General features: G+C 37.0%; 1 protein-coding gene across 1 annotated transcript in view; it reads left to right on the plus strand.

Annotated features, from left to right (window-relative positions):
* Nucleotides 1-12468, plus strand: part of LOC125225641 (tyrosine-protein kinase Drl) — a 95390-nt gene that overhangs the window by 47683 nt on the left and 35239 nt on the right. The window contains exons 2-3 of the mRNA XM_048129451.1: nucleotides 9411-9538; nucleotides 11985-12091. Of these exons, the coding sequence (XP_047985408.1) occupies nucleotides 9411-9538; nucleotides 11985-12091 (235 nt within the window). The remainder of the gene's footprint in view (nucleotides 1-9410; nucleotides 9539-11984; nucleotides 12092-12468) is intronic.

Raw genomic sequence — 12468 nt, forward strand, 5'->3', positions numbered from 1 at the left:
CGTCAAGTTTAGTGTATAGTTCTTTATACGGATTACGGTTAGTCGCATGGACATACAAATAGCTATTTCCAGATAAATATTAATTCATGGAATAAATCAGTACGTCAAATTGAAGTTTTTGGCAAAACGATAAAAACACTTAAAGGCGCGACTCTTAGGCTTTAAATGCTCAAAGCCTTACCATTCCATATCAATTTCTTGTATCCATTATAACTTTAAAAAAGGATATAAAAATAACAAGTATAAATTAAAAGCTACTATACTTGTCATTCTAGATGACCACAGACTAAATACAGTGCGCTCCGCTTTCAAACTTTAACGAACCATTACTGCCGTCAAATGGGCGGAGATTTCGACCGTAATTCGCCATTTGTCGCGCTATAAGGCTAATTGGGAGGACCGGGTTTCATATTGTTGATTAACAGATGGTTATCTAAAATTTTAGATAAGCATCTGTTATTCAACAAATATGTCTTTGACATCAGTCACTCTACAATGAATATATGAAGATAGTAATGGAATAGATGCCACAGTACTGAAACGTATAAAATTAAAAATGATTAAATCATAAAAATGGCGATAGGAAATTATCTATCCAAGATAGACATATGCCTGACGTTTACGGTATACATTGTATAAGCCTAAGAGATAATACACCGACCCCAGATAAACTGGTTACATGGGGTGGACAAATAAGAGAGGAGGGATAGTATACCGAGATTACTTTTTTGATTTTTGTCGAGCCTTGATATTTGGAAATTTTCGATGCAGCATGTAACTCTCATCATCATCCTCCTTGCGTTATCCCGGCATTGGCCACAGCTCATAGAAGCCTCGGGTCCGCTTTGACAACTAATCCCAAGAGTTGGCGTATTAGGCACTAGTTTTTACGAAAGCAATTGCCATCTGACCTTCCAACCCGGGCGACCTCCGGAACGAAAGTCGCACGTACTTACCACTAGTCTACCAGCGCAGCATGTAACTCTATTTCGAAATAATTATCAATAGTTATTTGTTTTACAAGGGGGCAAAGTAGTTGTTTAACCGCACGTGCCAATATTGATACCCGAGCAAGCGAAAGATTCCAATATTGAACCGCGAGCGTAGCGAGTGGTTCAAAAAGTGGAATCTTGAGCGTTGCGAGGGTATCAAGGCACGAAGGTTAAACAAACTTTGCCACCGAGTGAAACACAAAATTTTTCACCACACCAACACGAACAAAGTACTGACTATAAAACATCAAAATAAATGAAATCCATCAATTTAATCAATATTTATGATTCAATATCATCATTTCTAGGTAAAACGTAGCAGCCAGATTAAGACATCGAGTTAAAATTTGTATGAAATTACTTTGCCCCCATGTGGATAAAATGCAATTTTGCTATCTGTTTTTGAATAGCAAAGAAAGCCTTTACCAGTTGGTGTGATGAAAAAAAGTAATCATGGTATATCCCGGTGAATATTAAAAGTCTAATATTAGGTATTTTTTAATTCACAACCGTTTGGTAGCAGATTTCACACTCAGCTATTCTTTAGGGACATATGAATATATTATAAAATATAACTTTACCGGTAAATTCTTTGTTACAAAACAGTTTGTGTTGCCAAATTGCGTCCACTCGCCATCTCATTTCCGCTCATCCTTTCGCCGAAAATATTATCCTATTTATTTTGACACCAAAACTTGTTATCCCGTTGTCTTTGATCATTTCCCCTCGTTAGCAAATTCCAACCGACTCGCTTTCTTGTACGCAAATATAGTTAATTTCACATTACTTTACACCTTTATGAAATGCAACACTGTTGTCATTAAGGAAACCTTGCTAGGGGAATTTATGTTTTGGGTAAGTAAGGACTAGAGTTCAAAGTACCTTGTTTGGGTCGACAGGTATTAGCGCCTTTGACTCATTAATACAAAGGCATTGCTGCAGGGCTCCGTACTGTCATTAGTGCGTTTTAATAAACATGCGAGTTGTATAAGCAAGGTAAGCTTGGTATAATTTAAACAGTATAGTATTAATGCAGTGGCAACGTATTAGGTAGGTATGTATTTTCGAAGCGTTTGGGTAAAATGTCGTGAAATTTTAATTGTTCAAGTCCATCATCATCCTCCTTGCGTTATCCCGGTATTTGCCACGGCTCATGGGAGCCTGGGGTCCGCTTTGACAACTAATCCCAAGATTTGGCGTTAGTTTTTACGAAAGCGACTGCCATCTGACCTTCCAACCCGAAGGGTAAACTAGACCTTATTGGAATTAGTCCGGTTTCCTCACGATGTTTTCCTTCACCGAAAAGCGACAGGCAAATATCAAATTACATTTCGCACATAAATTCCGAAAAACTCGTTGATGCGAGCCGGGGTTCGAACCCGCGACCTCCGGAACGAAAGTCGCACGTACTTACCGCTAGGCTTACTATTGTTCAAGTCCATTTTATTAAAATTGTAAATGGGCTTAATCTTGGCCACAGACTATCCAAAGGCAAAGACGTGGCCTACGATGGAGTGAACTCGCCCAGAAGATGCCAGTTCACCCCAGATTTTAAGGTTGCCGGGTTATATGAGTTCGTTTATATTGTTTAGAGAGTACATTTTACAGTTTGTGTTTGTTATGTGTCCATGGGTGGCGGTATCAACAACATACCAAGATCAAGAAATAGCGACTAAACTTGTACGGAAAAGCAGCAGTTCCTTATCATTTTCATGTTTTTAAAAATATTTTAAGCGGGTTACTCACGTATTTAAGTCGATATAGCGCTCGACATGTTTCGATCCATTTCCGAGGATGTTTATCAAAGAGTAGCATTGTAGTCATTTTCATGTTCTTGCAGTTATTGCATTCTTAACAAACAGGTAACCAAAGAAATAAATTACGATACAAGTGCGAAAAAAGGGAAGCTCGAAACGAGTGGCGATAGATTAAAAGACGATCAAAGGGAGTGTCTTAAATAGACACGAGTCACGAATTTCCTATTTGCAAGTGTATCGTATGATGTTTTTCAGTACAGATGACCCTCCGAAGTTTTGACCTGACAAGAAATGAACAACTTCTAGCATTAGTGCGTAAAAAAAACCATCATCTGCACTGAAATAGTACATTACGATACAAGTGCGTAAAAAAGAAAGTTCGAAACGAGTAGCGATAAATTAAAACACGACCATAGGGAGTGTTTTAAATCGACACGAGTTACGAATTTCATTTTCGCACGTGTATCGTACGACGTTTTTCAGTACAGATGAGCCTCCGAAGTTTCGACCTGGCATATAATGAAGCACTTCTCGCACTAGTGCGTAAAAAAACCACCATCTGTACTGAAAAAAATGTTTAGTAAGCAAAAGAACTTGCTCATCATCGTTAACATCACAGCGAAAACAATACATTTACATCATTTGTATCCAACACCTCAGACACAAGCCCCAACAGTCAAATCGATCGTTAACGACTGAAACTGTCCGAATATGAAGTGCCACTTCACTCAATTGATGAATCACCCTCCTCCGCTACTTCGTAAAAGAAGAACGAAGTATATATCCCACTGATATGAAAGTTTCTACAATTGTGTGCCTTTTTCTATCGGAGTTAGGTCCAATAGGGTGCAACATTTTGGTGCGGTGACTTTTTGTATGTGATTTTTACTAAAGACGACGTAACAGCTGTCTTTGCGAGTAACTGTGTTTTTAGGGAGTTTGGTAAAGAGCTGAAGTTTACTATCCTACTATATAAATACAAGGTTTCATAAAAATAGTGGGGGTACGTTTCAGTATTGTGTTTTGATTGGGATGGAAAAATAGAACAAAATATTTTTTGGCGCAAAACTCGGATGTTTGTTATGGAGCAGGGGTAGCCGAAAGTTGTTGCGTAGATTTTTTTACTGTTTTTCCAATTAAAACAATATATCGAATATTATTACATTTAAACGGATTTCCTAGGTATATTTTTGTTAGGTACACCTTTTATAACACTCGAGAACTGGTCGTGGTAATAATCATCTTAAGACGATACGGTAGGGGTGAATTCTCCATACAAACGCTCTCGACTATTTCCTCCCTGGTTTTTGAAGATAGAGCAATGATTTTTTCAACACAGATTGTTATTATTTTTATCTGTGTCGGACCGTTTTGATTTTTTTGATATTCTGCTTTTTAAAGATTCTATAGTCAATCAAAAATTTCCAAAAACGGCCTTTTTCATTGTGGTGCAAAAAAGGTGTGATACTCAAGATTGGTAACAATTAATCAAAAAAGCTAAACGGTCCGACATAGATTTTTTTATTGTTATTTAGATTCTCAAATTTCGTTCCGATTGATTAAGTTTTGAAGGAGGAAAGAGTCGAGAGCGGAACCTCGATTTTAAAGATTTTTTTGAAATATCTTTTGACTGAGTTGTTCTTAATGGACAATTTTTTTTCGATAAATCTAGTTATATACACTTGTATATTTAACTAAAATTCCCAAGTTGAAACGGGGGCTCCTTTCCATTTTAGCATTTTCGCTACCATATCCTCTTAACTTTGCCGACTGTCGTACGGTTAATACATTTTCTATAATTATGGTACATTTTAGTTTTATTTTTCTATTGTTAACAGGTACATATTGTTAATACAGGTATCTATGGTTATCATACCATGATTTCACGTTAACGACGTGATTTGAATCTACTGAAAGCTCGCTGCATTGAGGATCATGACTAGGGATTGCAATCCGGTCTGATATCCAATCCGGCCGGATCCGGCCGGATCCGGCCGGATTGGCCTTGAGGATTAAAAGTACCCAAATAGTAACTTTTTTTGTATGTTTTCAGCATAATATGATGGTATTTTGCTTCACGATTAATAAACCAAAAGTTTAAAGCTTAGAAATCAACATTTTTACCAGGTAACAAGTAAATTTTATTAAAATAATCTGTCGCAAATAAAATTCTGTCGTTCTTTTTAAACTTTCATAGGATAACAAAATTATTTCTACTGTATTGTTTTACAGTAATACCTATAGAGCTTTTAAGATACAAGTAAGAACGGACATTAATAACATTACCTACATACATTATGAGATAACTATTAAAAAAAAGAGAATAATGTTTTGTGTTATTTTACAGTTAACTTTTCTCACACGCAAATAAGAACTTAAAAAAAAACTACAGTAGTATTATTTGCTATTGCTGAAACCACAATCTTACTGGATACCTTTTAAAATGGTTCATATTTAAGCTTTGAATTGTTTTTTTATGATTCTTGCAGCAATGTGCCCTCATACTTCTTATATCATGCTGAAAACGTTGTCGTTCTTGTAGTCCTACGTCACCATAGAGATACAAAGGGCCTTCTCAAGCTCGCGCCATGCCTTCCTATCTTCAGTTACCCTCGTGGCCTCGCTCCAGCTCGACCCGGTCGCTCGTAGTTCATCCTTAACGGACCGCTTCCATGAGTTTACAGGGCGCCCGGAGCCAAGGCTCCTTCCAGCAGCAGGCGATTGAAATGGTTGCGTTATTTCGTTAGAGGGAATTCTTATAATTGTGTGCGACCAATGTATGTACTTTTTGTGTCGCGGTTTCCTCACTAATGGGTGTTTGCTAGCATATACTCAATTAGGTCTTGATTTCGGATAGTGTTTGGCCAGAAAACGCAAAGGATCGACCTCAGTGACATGTTAACGAAAAGTTTTGTCGTATGGTCCTTTGTCACTCTCCACTATTCCACATTTTGCATCCAAGCAAACAATGGCACAGATTTCAATACAGATTCAAAAACGGAAAGTTTGACGCGTCACTTGAGCACATTATTTTACTTCCAAACGGCCTAGTAATGCATAAAACGTACGTATTAAATTATTTTTTGATTTGAAATCAGACCGGATTGCAATCCTCTGTTGAGCTACGTTCAAATGTTAGCGTAAATGAGATTTTTTTGCACTATTCTAATATATTAAATTACACTACCGGATCCGGTACCGGATCCGGCGAATTTCACCGGATCCGGTGGCATGAAAAAAGCACCGGATCCGGCCGGATTACCGGATCCGCCGGACCGGATTGCAATCCCTAATCATGACCTAAAATAAATTTATTATCCTAGTTTAATATAAAGGACAAACTTCTTGTTTACCTTTTTTGCGTGCTGGTATTGCTATATTTTTGTATTGTATTAATTATTATTGCATAGTGACTGTCCAAAAAGTGTGTTTTTTTAAAGTTTCTACTGTTAGGCACACGCAATACATTTCAATGGCCTTATAAAAACATAATCCAATCAAGTACCCTGGAATTACATTTATCTGCAATCGATGCACACATCATTTCTTCCAACCCGAACTCACACAAAAATCAACTCAATTCTTTAAAAACAAAGTTCAAAACTGTAATTTGGAAGCCCTCCCTACACTTTTCAAAAGCAAATAGTGTTAGTTGGATAATTGACGCTGGCAACCCTACTGCATCGTGTTATTTACAAAGACGCCTACCTTCACTCGTATCGCCTTCATATTACAGTTTAAATTCGATAAATCGTGCACGCCATTGATTGACAGGTACCCTAGGGACGGTAGGAAATAGGGATGCGCCCTGTGCAATCGCTCGTACGAATTAGAATAATAAGATTTCCCTGCAATTTCAAATATTGAGGACTGCAAGAGCATTTCGTCGTAACTTAGTTTTTTTAAGTGCATTCGTTTGCATAATGAATGATTGTGCGCGAAAATTTTGTGTTTAGGTGCGTTAGGTGGATATAAAGGCACCTTTGTTGCGCTTTTATTCAATTTGTTTTTATAAAAGACGTTGAAATTGTGTAAAATTTGTAGAGCGGTGATGATTATGAATTCCCAACATCAATCCATGTTCCTAGGGGCTATCACACCACGATGACATTGACAATTGAAACTGACAACTCTTTGCCTATTTCTGAGTTGATAAGTAACAGTATTACGCAGTTACAATACCATGTTGAACAGGCAATGAAGGGCGAAACTAGTGTCACTGTGCTCGGCCAAAATTGTTAATAAGAGTTTTGAATGAGTCACGGTTATTTTCATTAGACTTATATTGACCGGGATATAGACCGTGATTACCTTTTTGATTTTTGTCGAGCTCCCGATATTTCGACGCAGTTGCATGCATCATGATCACGGAAAACTGACGAAGGCGGGTGGATGCACTTTCGCTACCAAGAACCCGACTGTCGGGTACACCGCTCGTAGAAGCGTAGCCGATTACATGGGTTTCCCCGTATGTAGCGAAAATGTCGTAGCGCCGCGTAGAGCCCGGTTTCGAAAGTGTTAAAGTTGCATAGACAGCGCGCGATCTATCCTCCTTCGCGCGCGTCGGCTGCGTTCACTTTCAGCGTTACCACTGGTCGCATTCACACTCGATGGTCTGTCCAAACACACTACACTCACAGTGTCACTACGTTTGTTCAATTCTGACTTCACCGGTTTTTTACACAAACAAATCCTGGATTCCATACATTAGATAGTTTGAAGCCATCCTCACGATTGAAATTTTTATATTTGTGAATCTCAATGGCTTCTCTTACCAATCTCGGTATGTAGTGGCGTTCCGTCGAAATTACCTTAGGACTATGCAACTCGATCCAATGATTTGCACCCGACTCAATGAGATGTTGAGCAATAGCAAACTTGCGAGTATCGTTCTTTTTGACTGCAGCAATATGTTCTTTAATTCTGCAGGCAATAGTGCGCTTGGTCAAAAAGGTAATCACGGTCTATATCCCGGTCAATATAAGTCTAATCAAAATTGTTAATATTGTGAAATAGGCAACTGATGTATTTTACGACAGCAAAAGCTTTTATAACATTTTGACACAAGAATGATAGTAACAAAAGTATAAAGCACTTAAAAATGTGTAAACATGCTTACATCTATAGGTCAGTCACACGTAACCTTATAGCATTCTCCGTATTGACTTTACCTACATACCTATTTTAGAAATGAAAACACAAAAAGGTTTCATCAGTGTGATTACTTACTCAAAATGTAGGTACGGTCCCATGGCGTATATTATTCACTGGTAAAGTTCAACGTTTGTTTTAATACGTTAACTAGGCTTAACTATCAACCATTTGTTAAAATTCACGTTGTTGGATGTCGAATGTAGGTAATTTACATAAAACATTAGCTGAGCTATTAGTCTACTTACTAGGGGCGAGTCCAGGTTAAAATATAGGTACGGCAGACTTTAAAAATTGGTGTTTTTAACCGCCTTCCAAATCTCAAAGGAAGGGGTTATCAAGTCGTCTGTATGTTTTTTTTTTTATTTTTTTTAATGTTTGTTCCTCGATATCTCCGTCGTTACTGGACCGATTTTGAAATTTTTTTTTTTGATTGAATGTATATGCATACAGATTGGTCTTATTTTTCTCAGAACCCAGTTCTGATGATGGGATCCTGGAGAAATCGAGGGAACTCCTCAAATCTGAAAGGCATATATATGGTGATTTTTGTGTTTTTAAAGGAACAGCATGCATTTACGTACGGAACAGTGACATTTGGTGCAGTGGAACTCCTGATGATGGTCAGAATGGAACTCCTCAAATCTGAACGGCACACTTATAGTGACTTTGGTATTTTTATAAGAACAGCATGCACTTACGTCCAGAACAGTGATATTTGGTGCAGTGGAATTGCTGATGATGGTCAGAACGGAACTCCTCAAATCTGAACGGCACACTTATAGTGACTTTGGTATTTTTATAAGAACAGCATGCACTTACGTCTAGAACAGTGACATTTGGTGCAGTGGAACTGCTGATGAAGAGTGAGCCGCCCCTGGTTAGAGTTCCGTTCTATCAAATCATTCTCATCTGTAAGTACTTCTGAATCATCCAGATTTCAAAATTGGTTCAGAAATGACGGAGATATCGAATAACAAACATTAAAAAATATACAGACGAATTGATAACATGACAACATTTGAAAGTATTTATCACCAGAACCCCAAAGGAAGGCGGTTTTTTTTTTTCTTAAAAATTATTTCGCACGTTTTTCGGTAGTGTAGTCAGAATAATAAATACGAATCTTTATCCATGACGCGCTCTGAGACTGCAACGGACCTTGGTTGATGTTGCTTGACATCAGCTAGGTACCTATATGTTATTTTACCCAAGTGGCTTTCGCTTCGTCTGTCCGACATAATAATAATCATCATCATTATCTCAGCTTTATCGCCCACTGCTGAGCATAAGCCTCTCTTTTTGTACGCCACTTGTCCCGGTCCTGAGCTAGTCTCATCCAGCAATTTTCCGGATGTCGTTCACCCAACAAGCCAACGGATGCCAAGCGCTTCTTACATCTGTAAGCGGCCACCATTCCGTTAATATTTTAGTCCATTTGCCCTCACTCTGCCTGATATATATGTTGTTGTACGTAATTGTTTACTTATACAAGGTTTCTTTGCTTCAGGTCTCGACGCAGAGCTGTACTACGTGCGAGAAGGCGTGGTAAATACCTACGCGACAGGTTTCATCGTCCCTGTGCCAGCGCATATAGCGGACTTGGAGTTTATGTGGCAGTCTTTGGGTAGAAAACCGGTAAGTCTCTCTTTCTCTCTTTTCTGTCCCTATATCCCATTAACCAGTAGCTAACGGTTGCCGTCTAGGATCCAGTTCTGGATACAAACATATACGGAAATAAATGAGAAGCATTTTCTTATAGACCCTTAATTTCATCACAACATCGTCTAACTCCGCTAACGAAACTATTCATCGATAAGTGGCTATATCTTACATATGTATGTCTTATTATTTATTATCCGTTCAACGAAAGTTGGTACCGCGCTGTAAATAGATATCTGTCTTATAGATTGTACTATTTATACCTAACATTATTCGTACAATATTAATATTTAAATAAAAAATAAAAAAATTTAACAAGATTTTCCATAACCAATTATCAGAATCTCTACCTACTTAGCCATGGATTACATTTCACATTTTCAGAAACAATTATTTTCTTTTTAAATACGCAATAGTGTCACACTGTTACAATTTAACACAAAACAGAACCTGAAACATGCAAAGGTCCCGCGCTTCCAATTTGGCTTGAATGCTGTTCCATTTACGAAACAAAAGGACAGCATTCGTTCTGGAATGTTCTAACGAGCTTCTGTGCACTTTGTCCACGAATTACAATGTAAGCGACATTTACGGAGGTTATTTTATTCACATGATTTAAGTAATTCCTTCGAGCACTCTTTTTCCTCTATAAACTCTAAACTTACCTATTTATTTTAATTCTCATAGAATGAAGTGATAATTTTACTCGTCTTAAGGTATTTTCTGACTGAATTCGTTAAGGTGATTAAATTTTCAGTGTTTATTTGTAAACATACCTACTACTATATAGTTTACACAATGATTATTCGTTTACGATAAATTTAATACAAAAAACAATCCTTTTACTTCTACACTGCATCTTAACCTATTCACTGCCAACTCACGCTTATCGGGTTAATTTTTTATTAAAAAAAAAGCGCGTGATAGAAAAAAATATTAAAGATATGAAAGTATTAAATTAAAGTTAAATACGTTAAAATAACTAAAGTGAAGGTAGTTAAACTAATAATTGTATTGCAACATTTCCAAGAATATTTAGGGAAATCTATTTCAGTGCTTATGCTGTTAGGTAGAAAGGTAGGTAATCGATTCGAAATAAAAATAAAAGTAATTGAAAAATAAAAACATTTATTCATATTTACTTACATTTATTTTGTCACTTCCAAGATTATAAATCCAGAATACCACGTAGTAAATTAGGTCACTATTTTAATGTACCAAAAATCAATGTATTAATTTTATACATAAACCAAAATTCCAAAGTAGGACACGAAGGTGCGGAGTTTAGCCTTTAAGACTTGTATTGTCAGCTAGGGTCAGAGCAAGAATGTCCCCTCCACCGGTGGACAACCCCTTTTTATGCTAAACTCCCCACCTTCATCGAACCAACTTGATCATTACAACTTCCGGTTTTAAATATTCACTTGATCGTTACAACTTCCGGTTTTAAATATTCATGTAATTTCCTTAAAACTACTTATTTTACAGTTAGAATTTCAGAAAAGTCATTTTAGATTTATCTCAATACTATTTATAACTTATTACGTCACAAAATCATATGCGAAATCCAAATAAACAGAGTATGTTTCCGGTTATCAACATTCTAGTAAATTAAGTTTATGATATTTTATCTAACACACGCCTACCGCTGAATGTCTTAATCAACCCGTTATACATATCTCAGTGATCCGAAACTGTCCATCAGACGAATCCAACTCTTTTCAGCTCACATTGCTACGTACTTAGTCATTTTACTATTATTAGGTTTGGTTCATAAGAGTACCTACATACCACCTGACGTCTCTTATCGTGCGCTATCATTCGCACGCTTCGCACGGGTACTATACCTACATGTAAACCTTCCTCTAGAATGAATCTATGTATTAAAAAAAAAACGCATCAAAATCCGTTGCGTAGTTTTAAAGATTTAAGCATACATAGAGACATAGGGACAGAGAAAGCGACTTTGTTTTATACTATGTAGTGATTATGTGTATAAGATAATAAATCACTTGATTTTCGACAACCCTAAATATCCGCAAGGAATAGTAGGCACGACACGATTCGACCCTGAACTGCTGTCTCACTTTTGTTTTGTAGGAAGTGTCGTTTCTGTACTTTAGTACTAAGTATTATGTTTATGTATTTGTATATTACGTATCTATATCGTTGTCTGAGTACCCAGAACACAAACCTTCTCGAGCTTACCGTGGAACTCAGTCAATCTGTGTAAGAATGTCTTATACTATTTATACAATACAATACAATACAAATCCACTTTATTGCACAACCTCAGAAATGTACATAGGAACACATGGGTACATTACAATAAATTTTATTACAGAGGTAAACAACAGGCGGACTTATCGCTAAAGAGCGATCTCTTCCAGGCAACCTATTTATTTATTATCGCTTGTTACAGCTACCGTACATCATGGACATAGACTACGAGAGCCGAGGAGCGATGTTGCCGCCGCAAGTCAACATCTCTGAGAGGGGGCTGGTTCCTACCAAGTTGCAAGCTTTCAGGTAAACACGGTTAAGATGTGGATAGGGATTATAGACGGGCTTTAAGTTTCCATGTACTTCAATCTTAGGCAAGCTTAGGTGCCTAATAAACTGCCTTTAATTTTGTACTGCTACTAATTTTGTACACATCAAAATATTGTGAGGATAGATTTTTAATGACTGAAACGACTCCACAGTCTAACTACTCGTAACTAGTTTTGTGGCGCATATCATAATTATTATATTGTGCTTCTTGAATTTAATATAAATAAATAATGGGATCAATAATGAGATAGATGTATTACATATCAACTGGACATGCAAATACATTTATGATTAAGAATTATTCTGAAATTCAGACTTACCTATTTATTGAAATTGTCCAACAATAGACATTG

Source organism: Leguminivora glycinivorella, chromosome 4 (assembly GCF_023078275.1).
Source record: "Leguminivora glycinivorella isolate SPB_JAAS2020 chromosome 4, LegGlyc_1.1, whole genome shotgun sequence".
NCBI classification, from domain to species: Eukaryota; Metazoa; Arthropoda; class Insecta; order Lepidoptera; family Tortricidae; genus Leguminivora; species Leguminivora glycinivorella.